Source organism: Bos javanicus, chromosome 3 (genome assembly GCF_032452875.1).
Source record: "Bos javanicus breed banteng chromosome 3, ARS-OSU_banteng_1.0, whole genome shotgun sequence".
In the NCBI taxonomy this organism is placed as follows: Eukaryota; Metazoa; Chordata; class Mammalia; order Artiodactyla; family Bovidae; genus Bos; species Bos javanicus.
This window is the reverse complement of record NC_083870.1, coordinates 102,061,759-102,085,695: the sequence shown is the minus strand read 5'-3', so window position 1 is coordinate 102,085,695 and position 23,937 is coordinate 102,061,759. Positions and strand designations below refer to the sequence as shown.

Here is a 23,937-nt window from a genome sequence, read left to right as displayed (position 1 = left end):
GATTCCCCCATAAAGTTATCAGCTGACTTTCCAGCAGGAACTCAGCAGGCCAGAAGGAATTGGCACAACATATTTAAAGTAATGAAGACAAAAACTTACAACCAAGAATACTCTACCCAACAAGACTCTCATTCAGATTTTGGTGGGTCTCAGGACTGTTTGAATAATTTAAAACTCTTTCCTACAAGCAGAGGACAGGAACAGTATGAATAATATCTTGATAGTACTTGGCAAAGACTTTGATAGGGAAAGAAGCAAATAAACCCCTTTTGATCAATCTGTGCCTCTGAGTGAGGTTTCAATTTCCATTCTATTATGTAATATGAAATCAAAGCATGAGGTCTTGTTTATGGGGGAGGGTGTGGTACTCCCAGATTCTGAAATGAGATCTGCTGTATGAAGCTGTTACTCTCACTTTTTAATCACCTCTTTCATGTTTACACACAATTTTTTTAACCATATGGTAATGCAGTATTTATTCTGTCCATTAGTAACTACTATTGATAACATTGTAATACTATTAGAACTTAATATAAAAGTTCAACCTACTTTTTTTTTTTTTTACATTTCAACACTGGATATTAATCAGAAAGACAGTATAAATTAGTATGGTTGAAATCTTTATGTCAAAAATTTATAATAAATGTTTGGTATTAGTCCACATACAGTTAAGTTTTTGGTGTAAAATTATTTGGCTTCAAGAAAGAACATTTGGTTTACTTCACTAACAGGAATATCTCTTAGTGCTGGGATGGCCTCTTCTTGGTCTTTCTGGTGCTGTTGATTTTTGGCATAGTCATCTGTGATACTATGAATGGAGTCGAGTAGAGAGGTACTCATCATGTTTATTCCAAATAAGAGGATATAACCGATGACTACGGTAATGAGGAGATACACAGGCAGAACAACAGCCCAATACTTTTGAGGCCAATAAGTTAAGCCTAAGGAATTTAGCCAAGATTCAGGAATAAAAGCCCACACAAGATACAGTATGAAGCCAAACTGGGAGCTTAAGAAAAGAACCAAGCCATAAATTGCTCTTTCTGGCAATGGTGAATTTTCCACCATTTTCCCCATGGCTTTAGATATTCTTGGGTCCTCCAAGCGCCGACTCCTACACACAATTTTGAGTGATAGCAATGGTCCCTACCTTGTTTCTGTCTTTATGGGAGTATACTTAATGTTAAACCATTTAATATGATGTTTGCTCTTCAGTTCAGTTCAGTTCGGTCGCTCAGTCATGTCCGACTCTTTACGACCCCATGAACTGGGGGTTCAAAAGCACGATACTTTTGAACTGTGGTGTTGGAGAAGACTCTTGAGAGTCCCTTGGACTTCAAGGAGATCCACCAGTCCATCCTAAAGGAGATCATTCCTGGGTGTTCATTGGAAGGACTGATGTTGAAGCTGAAACTCCAATGCTTTGGCCACCTGATGTGAAGAGCTGACATTTGAAAAGACCCTGCTGCTGGGAAAGATTGAGGGCAGGAGGAGAAGGGGACAACGGAGGATGAGATGGGTGGATGGCATCACTGACACAATGGAAATGGGTTTGGGTGGACTCCGGAAGTTGGTGATGGACAGGGAGGCCTGGTGTGCTGTGGTTCATGGGGTTGCAAAGAGTCGGACACGACTAAGCAAATGAACTGAACTGAACTTAGTTTCTCAGAAAAAGAGAATAAAAGACTCTTCATCATAGTTAGGAAATAGCCTTTGTCTCTTGTTTTACTTAGTATTTTTTCCAGAAGCTCTTCTTGACTTTTCTTAGCTGTTGTATAATTGTACAGTTTTCAACTTGATTTTCATCCATGTGATTAATTAGGTTGAGGTTTCCTAATTTTTGACTATCTGTAAGGGGCCAAAGTAATTTTTATTTTTAGGTTTATTCTTAGGGGGTTAATAGTTTTTGCTGCCATTGTGAATAGAATCTTATTTTCTATTACATTTTCTAGTTGGTTATGGCTGGTATATAGGAAAGCTATTGATTTTTTTTTTTTACGTTGATCTTGTATGTGGTCACCTTGCTGAATTTTCTTATTAATTCTAATAGTTTGTCAATTGATTTTCTTGAGTTTTTCTATGTAAGCAATAGTGTCATTTGCAAATAATCACAATTTGCCTCTTCTTTTCTAATGTTTATACCTCTTATTGCTTTCCTTCTCTTTTTGAATTAGAGAAAGTAAATGATACCATTTGAATAGTAGCGGTGATAAAAGTCATTCTTGTCTTGTTTCTGACTTCAATTGGAATGTGTGTCTATTACTTCACCATTAAGTATGGCATTTGCTGTAAGTTTTTATCATTGTTTTATTAAAAACAAACAATGCATCAAATTAAAGCTGTTCTTTTTCTACATGCTAGGAAATTTTTTCTTTTATATCATTAGTGGATGTTGAATTTAAGACAGTCATTTAAATTTTTTTATTTATTAATATAATAAGTTAAATTGATATATAACCTAATGCTGAGCCATCTTAGCAATGCTGGGATAAATCCTCTTTGAGCTTGATGAATTACTCTTTCAATACACTGCTGGATTTAACTTTTGAGATTTAATTTAAGATTTTTGCTTCATTGCTCTTATGTGGGATCATGTACATATATTTTTTCTCTTGCCCTTACCTGGCTTTGGCTTCAGGATATGCCAGTCAGTAAAATGTGTTGTGTGGCTTTCCATCTTTTTCTTTCTTTTCTTCTCATTTCTAGCTTCCTTTCTTTCTTTAATGACAACTTGTTTTTTATACTTAAAGGCTGCTGAGAAACGATTACTAGTCCTATTAAAGAAAATCTAACATCTTAATTGAAAACTATGGTAACTATATGTACTCATTAACTACTACTGAAGTTTTCTAAAATAACTTGAAAACATCATGTGCGTGTTTAATTTCAGTACAATGGTTTCAAGACCAAGTATACATGTTACATGCATTAAGGCTAGATTATAAATGATTGTCATCACCATCATCATTATCAATATCACCTTCACATTTTCTTTTAACTTGTTTGATGACTCATTCTCACTTCCACTGTATAATCATAAGGGATTTGATTTAGGTCATACCTGAATGGTCTAGTGGTTTTCCCTACTTTCTTCAATTTAAGTCTGAATTTGGCAATAAGGAGTTCATGGTCTGAGCCACAGTCAGCTCCTGGTCTTGTTTTTGCTGACTGTATAGAGCTTCTCCATCTTTGGCTGCAAGGAATATAATCAATCTGATTTCGGTGTTGACCATCTGGTGATGTCCATGTATAGAGTCTTCTCTTGTGTTGTTGGAAGAGGGTGTTTGTTATGACCAGTGCATTTTCTTGGCAAAACTCTATCAGTCTTTGCCCTGCTTCATTCTGTATTCCAAGGCCAAATTTGCCTGTTACTCCAGGTGTTTCGTGACTTCCTACTTTTGCATTCCAGTCCCCTATAATGAAAAGGACATCTTTTTGGGGTGTTAGTTCTAAAAAGTCTTGTATGTCTTCATAGAACCGTTCAACTTCAGCTTCTTCAGTGTTACTGGTTGGGGCATAGACTTGGATTACTGTGATATTGAATGGTTTGCCTTGGAAACGAACAGAGATCATGCTGTCATTTTTGAGATTGCATCCAAGTACTGCATTTCGGACTCTTTTGTTGACCATGACGGCTACTCCATTTCTTCTGAGGGATTCCTGCCCACAGTAGTAGATACAATGGTCATCTGAGTGAAATTCACCTCATTCCAGTCCTTTTTAGTTTGCTGATTCCTAGAATGTCGACATTCACTCTTGTCATCTCTTGTTTGACCACTTCCAATTTGCCTTGATTCATGGACCTGACATTCCAGGTTCCTATGCAATATTGCTCTTTACAGCATCAGACCTTGCTTCTATCACCAGTCACATCCACAGCTGGGTATTCTTTTTGCTTTGGCTCCATCCCTTCATTCTTTCTGGAGTTATTTCTCCACTGATCTCCAGTAGCATATTGGGCACCTACCGACCTGGGGAGTTCTTCTTTCAGTATCCTATCATTTTGCCTTTTCATACTGTTCATGGGGTTCTCAAGGCAAGAATACTGAAGTGGTTTGCCATTCCCTTCTCCAGTGGACCACATTCTGTCAGATCTCCTCACCATGACCCGCCCATCTTGGGTTGCCCCATGGGCATGGCTTAGTTTCATTGAGTTAGACAAAGCTGTGGTCCTAGTGTGATTAGATTGACTAGTTTTCTGTGAGTATGGTTTCAGTGTGTCTGCCCTCTGATGCCCTCTTGCAACACCTACCGTCTTACTTGGCTATGTCAAGGCTATGGTTTTTTCTGTGGTCATGTATGGATGTGAGAGTTGGACTGTAAAGAAGGCTGAGCACCGAAGAATTGATGCTTTTGAACTGTGGTGTTGGAGAAGACTCTTGAGAGTCCCTTGGACTGCAAGGAGATCCAACCAGTCCATTCTGAAGGAGATCAGCCCTGGGATTTCTTTGGAAGGAATGATGCGAAAGCTGAAACTCCAGTACTTTGGCCACCTCACGTGAAGAGTTGACTCATTGGAAAAGACTCTGATGCTGGGAGGGATTGGGGGCAGGAGGAGAAGGGGATGACAGAGGATGAGATGGCTGGATGGCATCACTGACTCGATGGGCGTGAGTCTGAGTGAACTCCCAGAGTTGGTGATGGACAGGGAGGCCTGGCGTGCTGCGATTCATGGGGTCGCAAAGAGTCGGACATGACTGAGTGACTGATCTGATCTGATGACTCATTGGAAGTCTTTTATGATCGTGTCATGTTAGTGGTAATAATAGTGGTTTTGGACCCTATTAATGATGGATTAATCCAAATATGGTGAACTGCTGCTGTTGCAAGAACTGATGCTTTTACAGCTGGGGACTGTGAAGCAGGAATCTGTACTGTACACCTTGGCTCTGTGAGGGACATTGGAGTCCCTACCTTAGTTGAGGGCTTCCCTGGTGGCTTAGCTGGTAAATAATTGATCTTAGTTGAAACAGACATGATTTGTGGGATTGGGTGACTGGAGTGGGAGTACTTGGTATGCCAACAACTGAGCCAACATTTACCTGTGGAATTGTTACTCTACCTGCAGAGTATATGTCTTTATTTGGTAAAGATTAAAGTCTATAGGTTGGAACAGCCAAGCAATATCTATCGAGTGGCAATTTGCTGCTGCTGCTAAGTCATGTCAGTCGTGTCCAACTCTGTGTGACCCCATAGACGGCAGCCCATCAGGCTCCTCTGTCCCTAGGATTCTTCAGGCAAGAATACTGGAATGGGTTGCCATTTCCTTCTCCAGTGCATGAAAGTGAAAAGTGAAAGTGAAGTCGCTCAGTTGTGTCCAACTCTTTGCAACCCCATGGACTGTAGCCTACCAGGCTCCTCCGTCCATGGGATTTTCCAGGTAAGAATACTGGAGTGGGTTGCCACTGCCTTCTCCAAGTGGCAATCTAGGGCCTGAATATGGCTTGATTGATTGCAAAAGAGTTTGATTTCTTTCTTCAAAGTCTAATACAAAAATCTCTCGGGGAAGGAGAGGTAAAAGATCGGTTAGCACAGCACTGGATTGCCAATTACACATCATGAGCATCAACAGTAACTCTCTTAGAAATTTTTGCATCATCTAAAATTGTGGTCACAAATTGAAAGGCAAACTCCAACATCTGATTTACAACTCTTACCTCATATTCTGTAATCTCCATGTCCTTCAGGATTTGTGCCATCATCTCTGCATCTTTCAGCATGCTCTTGGGAGAAGGCATCTTGCCAAACTCCATATAATATCCAGCGATCAGACTTTTTGAGTTAAATCACTCACATGAACGTATTTCAGTGGTTTTGATGCAAGTCCTTTGCCTAGTGCCTGGTTTACCTTGCCTAACCTACCCTCCATCTCTGCCCTGTCGTGCACCCTGACCAGTGAGCAGGATGTTCAGCCTTTTCTTATTCTCTTAAATAGATTCTATAATGTGAAAATTATGTATCCTTCAAATGTGTTTCTCTCTTTATTAGGCTCTGATATCATGCTACTTTCCTGCCTTGAGGAAATTTCATCTTATATGCTCTAAAGTCAACTTATTTATTTATAAATGAGGAATAATCTTTCCCCTGAAGGTCAACTAGAACTCACCTATTTTAAACTCTCAGCCTGTTACCTTTTAACTTTGTCATTCAATGACAATATTTTCAGTTTTTCTATGGTTATTGCCCCATTTGGTTTTCTAATTCTTTTTGGAACAATTTTGGCTACTTTTTTTAAAAACTGGAAAACATAACTCAGAACTATGAGCTTTAACTGGTAAAGAAATTGATATCATAACAGGCATAAATTTGATATTCATTTTGGGGCAGTGAAAATCCAGGTAATCTTAAAGGTAGCCCTTGACCTGCTGCCAACTGATTATCACTTGCAATCAATTATCACTTGAATGAACGATGAAGGCAAAGTGTTGGTGAACTAAGTGGCCTCTGCCACAGAACAGTATGGAGGGAATAAGGGATTTGTGAACACAGTAAAGCGGAATTTCTTTCTGAACAGAGTGAAAAAAAAAAAAAAGAATGTGAAACTCAATACCCTAAAATTTTGATTCAAGACAAGTCCCAAACCACTGACTTTCTATGTCTATCATAAAAATAATTTATCTCTTGCAGTCATGGGGCTGATAGTAACTGAAAATCAAATCCAAAGTGTGATATTGAGGATTACTGTAGTATAATACCAATTAAATTCACAGCTTTGCCAGTCTGTTATGTGAATGTCAGAGTGTTGACCAGAAAAGAAAGCAGTCAGATAACTCAGAGCATCTAAAATCCTACCCACCTTGAGTCTCCCCGGCCAGTGGAAGAGGCTTCTCTTCCCCTGCTGAGGCTAATGGGTGACTTCTGACAATCCTTGTCAGCAGGAGGAAATAGTGACACAGTTCTATGAAAGCCTTCTGTTGACCCCTTCTGGTAAATCAAGGTAAATTCCATGAAAATACACGTGAGTGATGTTTCTGCAGAGCCAGTGTTCTAGACGGTATCACAATGTCCTTTCCTAAGTACCAGTTGCTTCACCTTATACCCTCCTACCATATGAAAGTGACAGAATGCTATATTTTACTGATTCATATTTAAAAAAATAAAATGTTGTTGAGGCAAAATTCATATAACATAAAATTAATTATTTTAAAATGAACAAGTCAGTGGCATTTAGTTCATTCACATACCTTTGAATGTGATTCCATATCTTTGAAATGGAATTTATGTTATAATCAATGATATGCTATAGTTTAATTGGTAATGTTTCATAAAATTCTTCATAGTGGAATATAAATAAAGGTGCACCTTTCAGTTGATGGTGTCTTAGAGTAGTTGAATTTGGGTACTTGGTGGTTTTCTTGGATTTTTGAGGAAGCACACTTTATATTTGGATGTCTTGCCAGCCACTCATCTACTGAGTTGACCCGAAAGACCATTAGCTTTGAGAGGAATCCAGAGCAAAGGAAACTGTCCAATTGGTCTAGCCTGCAATGTAAGTAGATGGGCCGCTTGGTCTCCATGACCCACCAGATTCCAGTCATGTTGCAATCACCTTGCTGATGGAGACTATAGCAAGCCCAGGAGCAGCAATGCAGAAGTGAAGAAAACCATGCTCTGTTTGATAAGTAACTGATCTCCTTTGAGAAACAGCTTTATCTTACTACTAGGCCCAGACAGAGACTGCATGCTTGTCCCTGGGACAACCAGGTGACCTTCCTTCCATAACCTGGAAACTAGTTGATCCATTCTCAAGTCTGTAGTGTTCAAAAGCATTCGTCATCAGATGGAAAGGATACAAATGAGACCAGGCCTAAGTGTCTTCTCCTTTGCCACCCATCCCTCGATAAACACTTATGTCTTAACAGGCAGAGGTTGTTTGAATGGATAAAGAAAAGCAAAACCCAAATACCTGCTGTATATAAGAGATGCACTCTAAAAGATGAAATAAAATGGAAGGAAAAAGTATATACCATGCAAACAGTAAGCTTGGGAAGGCTGGAGAGACTGTATGAGTTAAAGTATATTTCAAGACAAAAACTAGAGATAAAGATAGATACTTCAGGACCACCCTGGTGGTCTAGTGGTTAAGAATCCACCTTCCAAAGCAGGAGATGCAGGTTTGATCCCTGGTCAGAGAATTAAGGTCCCACATGCCAGGGGGCAACTAGAGAAATCTCACGTGCTGCAAGGGAAGATCACACACGCCACAACTAAGACCTGACCAAAATAAATAAATAAAATAAATATTTAAAAAGATAGATATTTCATAATGGCAAAGTGATCGATTCACCAGGAAGCTATAAGAATTATAAATTTGTTACAGCAAAGATTATAACCTAATGACAGAGTTTCAAAATATGTGGAACAAAAATTGACAGAACTAAAAGAAGAAATACACAATTCCATGATCATAGTTGGAGATGAAAAGAAACCCTCAGCCATAGACTAATAGACATAAAAATATCAAGAAAGACAAATTATGTGAACAATATCATCAAATATCTTGCCCTAATGGAAATTCATAAAACTGTATACCACAACTGCAGGATATATATTCTTTTCAAACATTGTACACATTGTACACATCAATGGACCATATGCTGAGCCACAGAACAAGTCTCAATAAATTTGAAAGCTTTGATATCATACAGAATATGTTCTCTGACCACAATAGAATTAAATTAGATATCAATAATCATAAGCTACCTAGAAAACTCCCAAATATTTGGAAATTAAGCAACATAGTTCTAAACAATCCATGGATCAAAGAAGTAATCACAAGGGAAATTAGAATGATATTGAAAACATAAAATGAATAGCAGGATTCAGGATAAACTTTATAGCTCTAAGTACTTGTGATTGAAAATAAGAAAGGTCTATATACCCCTTGGGCTTTCTTACATGGACTTCCCTGGTGGCTTAGATGGTAAAGCATCTGCCCGCAATGCGGGAGACCTGGGATCAATCCCAGGGTTGGAAAGATCCCCTGGAGAAGGAGATGGCAACCCACTCCAGTACTCTTGCTTTGAAAATCCCATGGATGGAGGAGCCCAGTAGGCTACAGTCCATGGGGTCGCAGAGAGTCGGACATGATTGAGCGACTTCACTTCACTTCATATACCCCTTACGTTTTATCATGGAATGCTGGCTGGCATCCCCAATGTTATGGTCCAATGGATCAAATAATTTTCAGTTCTCATTGGGTGGTTTCATGGCCTCTCACAGACAAGTGTTTAGTTTCTACAACAGTCATTGTAAGCCAAAAACTCCTTCTCAAGTAGTGGCCAGTGGTTTATGGGTGGGATCAGAGTCTTGCTTCAGAATCCTGGGTGCCCATGCTGTGATTCCCCAATTGGAATTGCCTGCAATGGCACCCCACTCCAGTACTCTTGCCTGGAAAATCCCATGGACGGAGGAGCCTGGTAGGCTGCAGTCCATGAGGTCGCTAGGAGTCGGACACAACTAAGCGACTTCACTTTGACTTTTCACTTTCATGCATTGGAGGAGAAAATGGCAACCCACTCCAGTGTTCTTGCCTGGAGAATCCCATGGACAGAGGAGCCTGGTGAGCTGCTGTCTATGGGGTCACACAGAGTTGGACATGACTGAAGTGACTTAGCAGCAGCAGAAGGTATTAAGTAAGATTTCCGTCACAAAATATGTCCAAAACATTGGGTCTGTTGGATAATCAGGCCCAACTAGTAACACAGCTTGCACTGCAACCTAGGCCTATCTTTTGGAGCCAGGTTCCTCTCTAAACCTACAGGTTACTGATAAATGTAACACGAGAGCAGCACACTCAAATATAGTACGCATGGCCTCCAAACCCAAGAGGGCCACCAAGCTTTCTAACTCTTTGAGGTGAGTGGTACAAGGTGTGGCCTCTTGTTTCTTACTTTAATTTTTGTTTATCTATTTAGTGTAGACAAGCAAAAGAATTGTCTCACAAGGAAGTCTGTAAAAGACTCCAGATTTTGGAAGGACTGGCTCACCAAATAAAAAAATACATGTGTTTAAAAGAAAAAAAAGAAAAATGTCTTAGCTTGAGCTGCTATAACAGAAATAACTATAGACGGAGTGACTTAAAAGATACGTATTTCTTAGAGTTCTGGCAACTGAGGAGACTGTTCTGCCAAAAAATTAAAAAAGCTCAATAACATAAAATAGACCACAGGAGTCTGCTCAGGAAAGCTGATAATTGATGACATGCAACTGGTAGGGGAAGGAGAAGGGAGATGCCTGCAAAAGCTAGAATTTCAAAAAAGCTGAAATGGTACAGAGAGATACCTCCCACAAATCCTGGAATCCATGGTAGGTGAGTGTGAAAACAGAAATCTTTTCCTTTGTGGAGAATGTTGGAAGCTTCTTCAATCTACCGCAAATTCTGGAGACTTCTGGGGGTGGGGACAGGGGCAGGGTTCCCAAGAATATCCCAGTGGGAGGAGGGAGCCACCCCTCACTTTGCCTGCTCGACCCCCCTCTCCCCACCTCTCCGCCCCCTGCCTCCACACACACAGTGTCCTGGGACTGCTCCGTGTTGGGGCCACACGTGCCCTCCAGCCATCCCAGAGAGGTTTTCATCTTCTTTTTGCTCCTAGAACTGGAGGGGGACCACACAGGACTTACTGAGACCCCTGTCCTCCGGCTCCTTGCCCTGGACTTTGTCAATCCTGCTCCCCACTGGCTTTTGCCCAGGGGCACAGGATGCTTTGGAGAGGTAGTCATCTTGATCAGGCCTCACAGGCAGCTCCAGTTCTCATCTACTTGGTCCTTTATATTGAGGTACAATGTTCACGCGATGAAGTGCACAGTTCTTAATGTACCAGCTGAAGGCAGTAATCACATTTTCCTTCTGGACAGCTGGAGCCTTTAAGGCACAGGGCCTGGCATGTAATGGCCTAACTAAATGACTTCCCTGGTGGCTCAGAAGGTAAAGAATCTGCCTGCAATGTGGGAGACCCGAGTTCAATCCCTGGGCCAGAAAGATCCCCTGGAAAAGGGAATGGATACCCAGTTCAGTTTTCTTGCCTGGAGAATTCCATGGACAGAGGAGCCTGGCAGGCTATACAGTCCATGGGGTCGCAAAGAGTTGGACATTACTGAGTGACTAACACGTTCACTTTCACTTTACAGTTAAATACTAAACAATTATTTGTTGAATAAACTAATGAACAAAATCAAGTCAATGTACATTTCCACCAACAGTATATAGAAATATGGCACCTATTTCAACCACACCCTTGTCAAAAATAGGTATCACAATTATGTTCAAATTTTAGCTATTTGATAGTCATAAAATGATTTCTCATGATAGCTCTCAGTTCTTCAACTCTTTGAATCCCAGTAAGATGGAATGCTTATCTGTATGGTTATTGGCTGTTGCACTTGTGTGAATTTCCTAATCATGTTCTTTGCCCATTTCAAAACGTGGGAAATTTGTCCTATTAGTTGGAAAACGTCCTTCATAATTCGCCTGAGCAAGACCAGGGCAGATGGAGTGGCTCCGGATCTTGATCACAGCACGAACACACCATCTTCCCTTCCCCACAGTTTCTAAGAAGCCCCTGAAAACAGGACACATGACCACTTGCTGGGAGAGCCCAGAGGATGAGAAAATCCACTGCCACACTTACGGAGTGCATGGTCTTGGTGAGGAGAGGGGAGGAGGGGGAGGAGGGGGAGGGGTGGAGGAGAGAGAGAGAAGAGAGAGGAGGGAAGGAAGGACTGAGCCAGGCCAGACCCTCGGAGGCGCCAGTCTACTATTTTCTAGCTGAGCTGTCAACAGACAGGCTGAAGAGGGATGGGCCTCTAGGATCCCTTTTTATTCTGCCTCCTACATCCACATCCCATCAGTTCCTAGTTCCAGTTGACCCTACCACTGCCTCCCACCTTGTTCTCCTGTCTCCAGCTCCCTGCACCAGCAAGCCACCAGTGATCTTTCTTAAAGATGAATCTGACTGTTTTCAACCTTCTTCCCAACTCTCCTCCCCATGACGCACCCCCCCCCCATACCCTTCAGCGGCTTCATATGGCTCTCAGGGTTGAATGAAAACTCTGTTAAAGTTGACTCTGCAGCCCCAGAGCACCCCAACCTGAAATCCCTCTCCCAGGCCCCTCAATAGAACACTGCATTGCAAGAGTCTCTTCAGAAGTGATGCTGGGTTTCTGGGGAGGGTCAGCTGGGTGGGCACCACAGAGTAAGCTCCCCTCGGGCCTGGCAGAGAGGTCCACTGTCACCTGCAGTGTGATACAGGAAGTGTGGCAGTGGCTCCCAGAAGGGTCAAGAGAGAGGCATCCCTCTCTCGTTCCCTTTTCCCCAATCCTGGACTCAGTATCCCCAAGGAATGAGAAGCTCTGGACCAATCATTCTGAGGGATTTCCTAATGACAGCAGCTAAGGCGGCATTCCAAGAAAAGGGAAGAAACCTGGCCATTTCCAAGACAGAAAGATAAATGATTCCTCTTAGGATAAAACCCAAACTGTGGCCCCTAGTGCCTACCTCTGATCTTAAGTCTTCCTATTCTTCCCCTCCTTACCCAACGACCACCACACCAGCCTCTTTTCTTTATGTCCCTTCAACATACAGTGTTCCTTCCATTTCAGGAAGGAACACTTTGCATTTGTTATTCCTCATGTCTGCAACACTCCTTCCCCAGGTATTTTGTGGCTGATTTCATCATTTAAACCTCAGCTCAGATTTCAGCTCCCTGAGAAACTTTTCCTGACCACACTACATTTAGTCCCCTATCCTATTACCCTATTTAATGTTTTTCATAGCTCTTGTCCCTATGAAACTTACACTATCTATTTTATTGTTCATATGCTAGATATGAGCCCTGTTGGGAAATATTTGTATCTCATTCACCCAGCGAATTCCCAAAGCCTAGAATAACACCTATCACGGACACACATTGGTATACCACATCCTTGTCCTCACAGGAATTATTCTATCAGGAGAGATATATCTTAAACAAATAATCATGCAACACTGATTACAAGCAGAATCAAGTGTTTGAGGCTGAGGTGCAGGACCCTTTCCCACTGCTTTGTCCACTTCCGGCTCCAAGGACTGTTCCTTTACCCTGTGGGCATTTGCTGTTGCAAGACCCTGGCTTCCCCTGGAAACTGATTAGAGCTCAGAGCATTCACTCAGGAATTAGGCCTCAGAAGCAGGGCAAGGTTTATATCTCTAGGCCCAGTTCTCCAAACTTTTGGGATCTAGCTAGGTTTGTGGCTGCAGCAGCAGTTTTTCCCTACCCCTCTCCCTACGCAAGTCAGAACAGGATACAACATTGATAGCTCACTTGTGTGGGCTATCTGCTCGTCCTAGAGTTTTGACAAGCCCCTGGCTTGGGGTCTGGTCTCCTTAATACCTTACAACAGCAGTCCCCAAGCATTTCTGCACCAGAGACTTGTTTCATGGAAGACAAATTTTGCACTGATTGGGGGTGGGGGTGGTTTCTGGATGCTTCAAGCACATTACATGTATTGTGCACTTTATTTCTATTATTATTACATCAGGTCCAACTCAGATCATCAGGCAGTAGATTCTGGTGGTTGGGGACCCCTGCCTTACAAGCTCCACTCCATCTCCCATGCCCAATGCCCAGGGTCTTCCATGTCTGCAGGCTATTTTGCAGAGGCTGAAGTTAGGAGCTGCTTCCCCTGTCCCTTTGCCCTTCCTCAGGACCTTCTGTTCTTCGATTCTCTCTCTCTCTCCAAGAAGATCAGCAAGTTTCTTCCCTTGTGGGATACTTCTTCCAGTTGCTACCTGCTCGGGGCTGTGCTCTTGAACCTCTTTGGAACCCACACTAATGCAGCTAGCTCCCAGACAAGTGAAGTTTCAGAAAGCTGGGCTCCAGTAAAGTCCCACGGGATCCCGATCCACAGACAACCCAATCAGAGGAGGTGCAAGTGAGGGTCCACACCTCACACCATCTTGGCAGCCACCCTGGCAAGCTCTGCCTTGTCTGGTTGATCTCTTCAACGCTCAGCACAGTGTCTGGTACGTACTTAGCACTAAATGAACAAAGGCAATTAACACCACTAATTCGTTTAATGGAAAAAGGCACCGTGTTAATGTTTTACATGGATTATTGGCACTTCGTTTACGCAGGTACCATTACAGTTTCCACTTTGAAGAAACGAGTGCAGAGAAATTAAGCGACTCCCAAGGTCACAAAGCTGTGCACTCTCTTTTCATTGCGCGATGGCGCAACGCAGAGGGAAATGCCAACGCCGAGGGAAAATGCCAGAACCCCAGGCAGTCCAAGAAACCGGCGAGCTCCTGGGAGGCAAGGTGGGTGACAGGCTCTGCGCGGTCAGTAATTTTCATACTGGGTTGCCAGCCGGCTTGCTTTGCGCTTAGCACAGACCGGAAGCGTTCCAGTCGGCCACGTTTCTAACGCGCACGACCGGAAGTTTCTGTCCGCGGCTTTCAGGAGATAGTGGAGCCTCTGGGCCGCAGCCGGGAAGCTTAGATGTGGAGGCGCTGAGACTTAGGAGACACCTGGGGCCGTTAGGGAGACTCAGGTGGCGGGACACTGGTGGGATCCCGACCTGACCCTGGGCCAGTCTCGTTCTCGCGGCCCGCCTCCTCACCCCGCCCCCACTTGGGGCTGAAGTGGCTCCGCCTCCTGATCTGAGCCTGGTCCCTCTTCAGGCACTGACCCTTGACCTCGGGGCGCTTCCCCATCCTTTGGGCGCGATGGCTACAGGCGCGGATGTCCGGGACATTCTAGAACTCGGGGGTCCAGAGGGAGACGCAGCCTCTGGGACCATCAGCAAGAAGGACATTATCAATCCGGACAAGGTAGCAGTGGTGCCTGGGAGTTGGGTAGCGGGAGTGAAGTGGTGAGGAGTGACACAGAAGAGGGCTCGAGGAGAGATGGGGTGCCGCACGAGTGAGACGGGCGGTAAAAGATATGACACAACGGCATGGAGAGCATGTGTCACCGTGGTGAGGTGGGACGGAGGAGGGGGACACCCGTGGAAAGTGGTGGGGACCAAGAAAGTGTGACGCGTATAGGAGAGGACCTGGAGAGTGACACTTGTGTGGGATATTTGGGGGAGGGGCATCAAGTCGGGGTGACCGTGCTGAGATAAGGGAGAAATGTCTTCTCCTCTGCCAGGTCGGGCTCTGAGGTTAGCGGTGTGGTGGGGAATGACCCACTCGTACCCAGGCGCCCCTGGAGTGGGTTTCTGTGCCTTCGTAGTGTGTCATGACGTGTCACAGTGTGAAAGTGTGTCGCTCTACCTGTAGGTGCTGGTTTGTTCAGGGATTGAGCTGGGCTAAAGAATTTTCAGGAAAGGGAGTTTAGGCTGTGGTTTCTCTCCTGTGGTTTCCCTCCCCAGAAAAAGTCCAAGAAGTCCTCGGAGACACTGACCTTCAAGAGGCCCGAGGGCATGCACCGGGAGGTCTATGCACTGCTCTACTCTGACAAGAAGCAAGTATTAGAACCCCAGGGCCCCAGGCTTAGGCCCCTGACCAACCTGCCTGTCCCTAACTCCTGATTTTCCCAGCCAGTTTCCTCCTCACTCAGGGCTCTTGCTTGCCCACTAGGATGCAGGAGCGTGGCTGTCTCACTCCAGGCCATGACTTCCTTGCTCTAGGGTAGATCAGCAGCCTGGATCCAAAGGCTCTCTCCACACCTTCTGACTCTGTAATTTCTCACCTTCTTAAACCTGCTCCCAGGGACGCGCCCCCACTGCTACCCAGTGACACTGGCCAAGGCTACCGCACAGTGAAGGCCAAGTTGGGCTCTAAGAAGGTACGGCCCTGGAAGTGGATGCCATTCACCAACCCAGCCCGCAAGGATGGAGCCATGTTCTTCCACTGGCGAAGGGCAGCAGAGGAGGGCAAGGACTACCCCTTCGCCAGGTTCAATAAGGTGAGCCACCACCATGGGGACATAGGCCAGGGTTGTGCCTACCTGCTCTGAGCCACATGCCTGAGCTCTCCAGTCTCCTGGTTGGCTCCAGAGGCACTCTCAAACCAGGTCTCGACCATGTTTGCCCACTCAGTCCTTGGGACACATGCCTGCAGGGTCTTCTCTGCCCGTGGAGTCTGGTCCTCTCCTAGCTCTGCTCTGATTTTTGGTGAGCTGCCTTGGCCTTTCAATTGTTGCTGTTCTTCAGAGCAATGTCCTAGGTGCTCTACTCTGCTCACTCTCTACTTTCTCCCTAGTGTGCCTCATTTACACCATGACCTCAGTTACCCTCTCTCTGCCACTAACCCCAACTTAATATCTCCAGTCCAGAGCAGCAGTTCCCATATATCCAGTCATTTGCTTACCTCTCTCCCTAAAGGCTCCACAGGTACTTCAGATCAAGTGGATTTCCGTTAGCAGAACTTACCACCTTCCCTCTGCTCCCCACCCGTAAACCTGTTCCCCACATCAGTGAATGACACCACCATCCACCCAGTTACCCAAACCAGAAATTTGGGACTCATCCTTAACTAGTCCTCCTTTAGCACTCATATTATTTCAATCAACAACAGAACAAAGAAAGTAGGGAAGACGTACAACAAACGTGGAAACAAATAAGTTGGATTCTTTCAGATAGGACTGATCAATGAAACCAGGATATGAAATGAGATAAAGAGGGAACTTGTAGATGTAGAGGAGGCCTAATTTAGGTAGGGTGGTCAGGGAGGGCCTCTCTGAGAAGCTGGGATTTGAGCTAGACCTCAGTGATACATCTCGTCATGAGTCCTGCTGATGGTTTCTATATAAATGACATCTGCCTATGTTCTTCATTCTCTGTACCAGCACCCTAGTCCACACTGATTTTTCTCTGTTCTAGATGACTGAGGCTCAGATGGAGCAGGGCCATACCCAGACTCACCCAACCAGGGAGAAACAGAGCTGGGCTAGGCTAAGATTCCCTAGGCCATTGTTTAAGCCACTACACAATACGGACCCCAGTCCCTGCAGCTTAGAGCAGCCTAATCTTTGAGCCTGAAAGCCCAGGGGGCTTGTAGCTGGACTCCCAAGTCCTGACTTCTTTCCCCTCAGCTAGTACATCCGCTTGCACCTGGACACGTTCCCCCGAATGGCTCACAGGCCTTTCAGACTCAGCATGTCCAGGTGTGACCCGTCATTCTCCCCCACACCCCCAAATTTTCTCCACCTCACCACCATCTTTAGGCCCTTCAGGTCCAATGGAGGGAGAGGCTGGAGATGTAAGATTGAAAAGGGATATCCAAGAGGTAAGAGGTTTGAGGTGGGGAAGGAAAGGTTGGATGAGACAATTCAAGGTGAAGACAAAAGAGTGTTCATTTTATATTTCGTAAATACTGCTCCATGCCAGGACTTCCCTTGTAGCTCAGTGGTAAAGAATCCACGTGCCAGTGCAGGAGATGTAAGTTCGATCCCTGGCCTGGGAAGATCCCCTGGAGAAGGAAATGGCAACCCATTCCAGTATTCTTGCCTGAGAAATTCCATGCACAGAGGAGCCTGGTGGGCTACAGTCCATGGGGTTGCAAGAATTGGATATGACTTAGCGACTAAACTATGTGTGTGTATACATATACATACACACACACACATATATATAAATATAAAATTTTTCTTATTCTTTTCCGTTTTAGATTATAACAAGTTAATTGGATATAGTTCCCTATGTTATGCAATAGGACCTTTTTTATCTGTTTTGTATATAGTAGTTTGTATCTGCTAATCCCCAGTTTCCTAATTTATCCCTCCCCCATCCCCATTTGGGAACCATAAATGTGTTTCCTGTGTATGTGAGTCTGTTTCTGTTTTGTGAACAAGTTCATGTGTATCATATTTGGATTGCACATATAAGTGATATCATATGATACTTGTCTTTCTCTGTCTGACTTCTCTAGTTGCATCTATGTTGCTGCAAATGGCATCATTTCATTCTTTTTTATGGCTGAGCAGTATTGCATTGTGTATATATACCGGTTTTCTTTATCCGTTCACTGTCAGTGGGCATTCAGGTTGCTTCCACGTCTTGGTTGTTGTGAATAGTGCTGCTGTGAGCATAGGGGTGCATGTGTCTTTGAAATTAGAGTTTTCTCCAGGTATCTGCCCAGGCACAGGATTCTGGGTCATTAGGTATTGAATTGACTCTTGAAGGATGTCACCAGGTAATAGCAGGAAAGAGTACAGTGACTTGTTCAGGCAGAGGAGTCATCGTTAGCAAAGACATAAATGAAAAATCAGTCATGTGTATGGGATGCTGTGGGCATTTCCCTGTTGACGAAGCCTGAAGTCCAGGACGGAACAAGGGAGAAGAGGCCTGAGAGGCTAGCAGGGCTGGGTCAGGCAGGGCTGGGTAGCCAGGCTCAGGAATGGGCTTTGCGCTGTCTTTGGGGAGCCACTAGTAGGTTTTAAGTAGAATGGTGTCAGGATCACATTTGAGTTTTAGAAAGCTTGTGGTGGTTATGGGTGGAGAATGAAGCCACAGTAAAGGAAACTAAGCATCTTCCTACCAACGCTGCTCATTCCTGGGGTCGTGCTTTCAGTCTGTGGCTCCCCAGCTCAAGCCAGCAACACAAGAGTTACCTGTGACAGCATCTTCCCTCACCTCTTACGGCCAGTTGTCACAACCTGGGATGTTTAAAGCCTCTCAAGTGTGTGCCCTTTTCTTTACCTTCTGCTGCTTTATTTCAGGCCTCTTCACTTCCTACCTGGATTATTTCTTAAACCTGCCAGGTGGTCTCCTAAGTTCATATTTCACCCCCTCTGTCTTCACTGTTGCCAGGGTGGTCTATGTAGAAGAGAATCATGATCTCACTCCTCTCTTTAAAACTAACTTTCTGGCTCCCATCACCTACAGGATGAATTCCAGACTCCTTAGCGGGCGGATAGGCCTGCAGCAGCTCCCCTCTGCTGACTCTCCAGGCTCTCTTAGGCCTTTCCCTGTCTTGCCCTTTTCTTGTTCCCCTAATGTGTCCTGATGCTTCAGGCCATTTCTCTCTCATCACTGTTTACTTGGTCCCCCTGCTTAGGATTCTCTCCACTGCATTCCCTCACCAGTTCACTTCTATTATACTTAACCTTAAGGCTGAACCAGACCTCATTTATCTCTTCCCTGTCAACCCTTGTCCCAGGCTGAATCAGGTGTCACTCATTACACCCTAGGCATACCTTTGTCATCAGTTTTGCCTCACTGTACTAAATTAGTTTTGCAGCTGGACTGTGAGCTCTGAGAAGGTAAGGCCCATCTTACTCAGCACTGTGTCCCTAGCATAGGTCTAGCAGACCCACGATATTAATAAATATTTGCTGATCTCTCTTGCTTGACTGTGAACTTCTTTTTATTTTTATTGGCTGCGCCATGTGGCTTGTGGGATCTTACTTCCCCAACCGGGATTCAAGCCTGGGCCCCAGCAGTCAAAGTGCCAACTCCTAGCCTTTGGACCACCAGGGAACTCCCTGACCATGAGCTTCTTGAGAACAGGACCAGCTACACTGTTCCTGAGTATATATTTTTTTAGTTAAATGGAATTAAAATGCATAGGAGGGGTACTTAACCAACTGCAGAGAGATCCAAAGGATGAGAAGTTATCTAGGTAGAAGGAATGTGGAAGTGAGAAGGCATTTGGGGCAAGAACAACAAAGGCTGAGGGGGAGAGCCTGGTATATTCCAGTAACTGCTAGTCTCTCAGCTGGAACTTAGGGTCCATGAAGGACAGTGGTTGCAGAGGGAGGCCAGGTCACTTACCATGTGTTCACTGATTGATTCAATAAATATTCATTGATACCTACAGTGTGCAGGTCCTGTGCTGAGCCTAGAAGGTAGGAAGTGATCCAGACAACCCTTGCTCTTGGCAAGTTTAAAGATTATCTAGAAGGCACTTTCAAAGTATCAGGGAGCCTTTGAGGGGTTTCATAAGGGATGGTTGGGTAACATCAGTTATATATTCTAGAACAGTGCTGTTCAAATTATCTGTGATAAAGGACATTTTAAAACATTTCCCAATTCATCAGAGACTACTAAAGATAGTAAAATTGTAAGAAAAGACAAAATATCAGTCCATGTTTCTTCTCAATTATTTAGCAGCAGATGATGCTATAAGATTGTTGTAAAGCTTTCTAAATGCTTACTCTCGTTTCTGTACTTACTGTAGACCAGGTTTGCAGCAGCACTGGTCTAAAGGCTGCCCTTGAGCAGTGTCAGAGAGGTCACATCTTGGCTGCAGATGGAGAATTGCCCAAAGAGGATTAAATGGAGGCAGAGAGACCAGTGGGGAGGCTGTATCTCTATCCAGGCAAGGGGGTAGTGATGGTCTGGACACGGGCATGGCAGTGGAGAATTGGGAGGTAAAAGACACAGATTTGGGAAAGAGGAGCCGTCTCTGGGGTCGCACAGAGTCGGACACAACTGAAGCAGCTTAGCAGCAGCAGGGGTTCAAGGGTAAAGGTATGAATTAAAGATGCCTCCTAGGGTTCTTGCTTGGGTGATGCCAACATTGAGATCTGAACTGGAGGAGATAGAAGTTTGAGGGAGCACAGTGAGCTCAGTACTGAACATACTGAATTTTTTATTGAGGTATAACTGTTATATATTAGCTTCAGTTTAGAAGGTAATGATCCCGTATCTGTATATACTGTGAAATGGTCACCTCAGTGAACCTGGTTAACATGCACCACCTGAACACACTCATTGAGATGTATGGAGGACCTCCAGTAGGAAATGTCCAAGAGGCTGCGGGACATGAGGGTTTTGAGAGCCAGTGTCGTTTGATGGAGAAACTTCCCTGGTCCCGCCTAGCACTGTCTCCTTCCTGGGGTCTCTGACTGACAGACCCAGCCCATAGTGGTGCTGTTTCCCTGAGGGAGGTCTGGAGGACAGGGCATGGGGGTTGGGATGGGGGTTTATGTGGGGGGTAGGATTCAGGTGCCTTTTCTATAGAGATGAAACCTTGGCCGGCTTGGGGAGCTGCACGTCTCCCTGTCACCACTGGGTGGCAGGAGTGCTTCAGACAAGTGTTCCCTGCTAGGGGCTCCTGGACCTTTCTCTGAACTTAGCCGTCTGCCCTACTCCAAGTTGACAACCTTGGACTCCACAGACACGCTTACCCGTGGGCCCCTCACCTTAACCATGGGGTCAGGAGCGTGTGTTTTGTGCAGTTGGTCTCCTGGAGTGGATCCAGAGGTGGGCGACAGTCCTGGAGCCTGCCAGGGCCTTTGGTCAAGCCGTCAGTTTCTTTCCTTGCTCTGGAAACATCATTTCCAGGGGTCCTGTGCAGGGTCCCAGGCAGAGGATCTGCTTTTGTCCAGTGCAGGCATGGGCAATGAACAGGAGGGACTGTGGTCACGGGGCTGCAGCCTGTGCGACGTGCCGTGACCGGGCGTGCCCATCCCCCCCGCCCCGCCTGTAGACAGTGCAGGTGCCCGTGTACTCAGAGCAGGAGTACCAGCTCTACCTTCACGACGACGCTTGGACAAAGGCAGAGACCGACCACCTCTTTGACCTCAGCCGCCGCTTTGATCTACGTTTTGTCGTTATCCATGACCGGTATGACCACCAGCAGTTCAAGGTGAGCTGGTGCCTTGTTATTTGCATGTGTGCCCAACCCTCGGGCCCGGCAGGCCACTAGCTTCATGCCTGCCATTTCACACACCTCTGAGCGTTTGTCTCTCTCTCCATGTCGTCCTTAGAAGCGTTCTGTGGAGGACTTGAAGGAGCGGTACTACCACATCTGTGCCAAGCTTGCCAACGTGCGGGCCGTGCCAGGCACAGACCTCAAGATACCAGTATTTGATGCTGGGCACGAGCGACGGCGGAAGGAACAGCTGGAGCGTCTCTATAACCGGACCCCAGAGCAGGTCAGCCCCGAGTCCCACAGACTCTTCTCCAAGCCCTGAGACCCCCAACCACCGCCTCCACCCTCCACGCCCTCGGCTCCCCTACTGCCCCCGCTCCGACCCCATCCAATCCCACCCTTCACTAGCCACCCTCCCTGCTATAGCGCTCACGACCCCCTGCTGCTCAGAGTCCTTCACAGACAGCCCAGCACCGCCCCCCCCCCCCACCCCACCCCCCACCCCCCCGTCTCCCTCTGTCTGTCGCTGCCGCTTGAGTTTCATGCTCCTCTCAGCGTCTCTCTTTCCCAGGTGGCGGAGGAGGAGTACTTGCTGCAGGAGCTGCGCAAGATCGAGGCCCGGAAGAAGGAGCGGGAGAAGCGCAGCCAGGACCTGCAGAAGCTGATCACAGCGGCAGACACCACTGCCGAGCAGCGGCGCACGGAACGCAAGGCCCCCAAGAAGAAGCTGCCCCAGAAAAAGGAGGCCGAGAAGCCGGTGTGGAGACTAAGCCAGCCCAGCTTAGGGTGGGGGGCTGGGACTAACACTGGGCCCTCTCCCAGTGACACCCTGGTCTCCATAACTGCTCCTCCCCAGGCTGTTCCTGAGACGGCAGGCATCAAATTCCCAGATTTCAAGTCTGCGGGCGTCACGCTGCGGAGCCAGCGGGTACGTGAATCACCTTCTTCTCTGTGTCTGGGCCTCAGCTTTATAGCCTGAGCGCTGTGGGCCAGGGGCCTGGAGCAGGTGGAGGCGGACACACCAGGATCTCAAGGGGACGCCAGGCTGAGCTCAGTTTTCAGCCTGTTCTACTCACTGGTTGTTTCCTTCTGTGACCCAGAGCTGCCTCTAGGGGTTAACTTCTCTTCTAGCCCTCCCCACCCCGACCCAATTCCTTTTGTCCCCTTCATTCTAAACCACTTGTCGGGAGAGGGTCCCGCTTGAGCTGAGCTGCCTGGGTCATTGCAGATGAAGCTGCCCAGCTCTGTGGGACAGAAGAAGATCAAGGCCCTGGAACAGATGCTGCTGGAGCTGGGTGTGGGTGAGTGTGGAGGCTGGGCCCCTCAGGATGGACCTTCCCACCAGAAGGGGCCTCCGCCCTCCCCCACCTCCCCCCCCAGGCGAGGTTGTGGATGAAGGCCAGGCGGTAGGGGGCAGTTCTTGCTGCTGGCCTCCCACCACCGTGCCTCCTGCCCGCCCACAGAGCTGAGCCCAACGCCCACGGAGGAGCTGGTGCACATGTTCAATGAGCTGCGGAGTGACCTGGTGCTGCTCTACGAGCTCAAGCAGGCCTGCGCCAACTGCGAGTATGAACTGCAGATGCTGCGGCACCGGCACGAGGCGCTGGCCCGGGCTGGCGTGCTGGGCGGCCCCACCACCCCGGCGTCGGGCCCAGCCCCCGCCCCAGCTGAGCCAGCGGTGTCTGAACCCGGTCTTGGCTCTGACCCCAGCAAGGACGCCATCATCGATGTGGTGGGCGCACCCCTCACGCCCAATTCGGTAAGAGGCTGGACTGACCAGGAGAGCTCCAGCTGGCCCTGCTAGTGAGCACACGCACGTGCATGCACGGGCCCCACCCCCTCTAGCGCCCGAAACGGGATCATCGCTCTGAGGGGTTCTCAGAATGAGTGGGTGGCCAGTGGGCGTCACCTTCCTGACGCAGAGCAGGAAACACGTGCACCAAGCCCGAGTCCAGCCATTGATCTCGGCACCTTGTGTCTCCTCAGAGGAAGCGGCGAGAATCGGCCTCCAGCTCCTCTTCTGTGAAGAAAGCCAAGAAGCCATGAGAGGCCCCACGGGGTGTGGGACGCTGCTGTGTAAATAGAGCTGCTGAGATGGACTGGGCTGCCTCCTTTTCCTTCTCACCGCTTCTGATGCCCCAGGCTGGGAGGGTGGCCAGGAGGGGTGGCACTGGGGCTTGCCTACGCTGAGGCCCTTGGCAGCCCTTTAACCACTGACCGGCTCCCCCAACTCCTGTATCCGGGAACACGCGTCGTTCTACACTTGGTTTGGTTTGTACATAGCAACGACTATACATCCCAGCTGCCTTCTAACACAGCCTCGTGCTCAGACAGTCCCCGCAGCCCTGTGCATATTCAGAAAGAGTCTCAGGTGCTCCACTGATGCCATCTCTACTTACTGGTGGCCTTGAGCACAG

The 23,937-nt window shown here is 46.5% G+C and overlaps 2 protein-coding genes and 1 pseudogene across 2 annotated transcripts; 1 reads left to right on the top strand and 2 right to left on the bottom strand.

Moving 5' to 3' along the window:
• Positions 1-635: 635 nt before the first annotated feature.
• On the bottom strand, positions 636-1,130 carry LOC133245361 (phosphatidylinositol N-acetylglucosaminyltransferase subunit P-like). The gene has a single exon (XM_061413246.1). It carries the CDS (start codon positions 1,075-1,077, stop codon positions 688-690), a length of 390 nt encoding a protein of 129 aa, XP_061269230.1. The 5' UTR covers positions 1,078-1,130; the 3' UTR covers positions 636-687.
• A 1,809-nt stretch (positions 1,131-2,939) lies between these two features.
• LOC133245360 (transcription initiation factor TFIID subunit 9-like) lies at positions 2,940-5,858 on the bottom strand (annotated as a pseudogene).
• Positions 5,859-14,387: 8,529 nt separating this feature from the next.
• DMAP1 (DNA methyltransferase 1 associated protein 1) lies at positions 14,388-23,620 on the top strand. The gene is made up of 11 exons (XM_061412158.1): positions 14,388-14,529; positions 14,660-14,809; positions 15,352-15,443; positions 15,692-15,887; positions 21,356-21,514; positions 21,636-21,803; positions 22,092-22,277; positions 22,377-22,448; positions 22,749-22,821; positions 22,984-23,279; positions 23,507-23,620. Exons 2-11 carry the CDS (start codon positions 14,705-14,707, stop codon positions 23,564-23,566), a joined length of 1,407 nt encoding a protein of 468 aa, XP_061268142.1. The 5' UTR covers positions 14,388-14,529; positions 14,660-14,704; the 3' UTR covers positions 23,567-23,620.
• Positions 23,621-23,937: the final 317 nt, after the last annotated feature.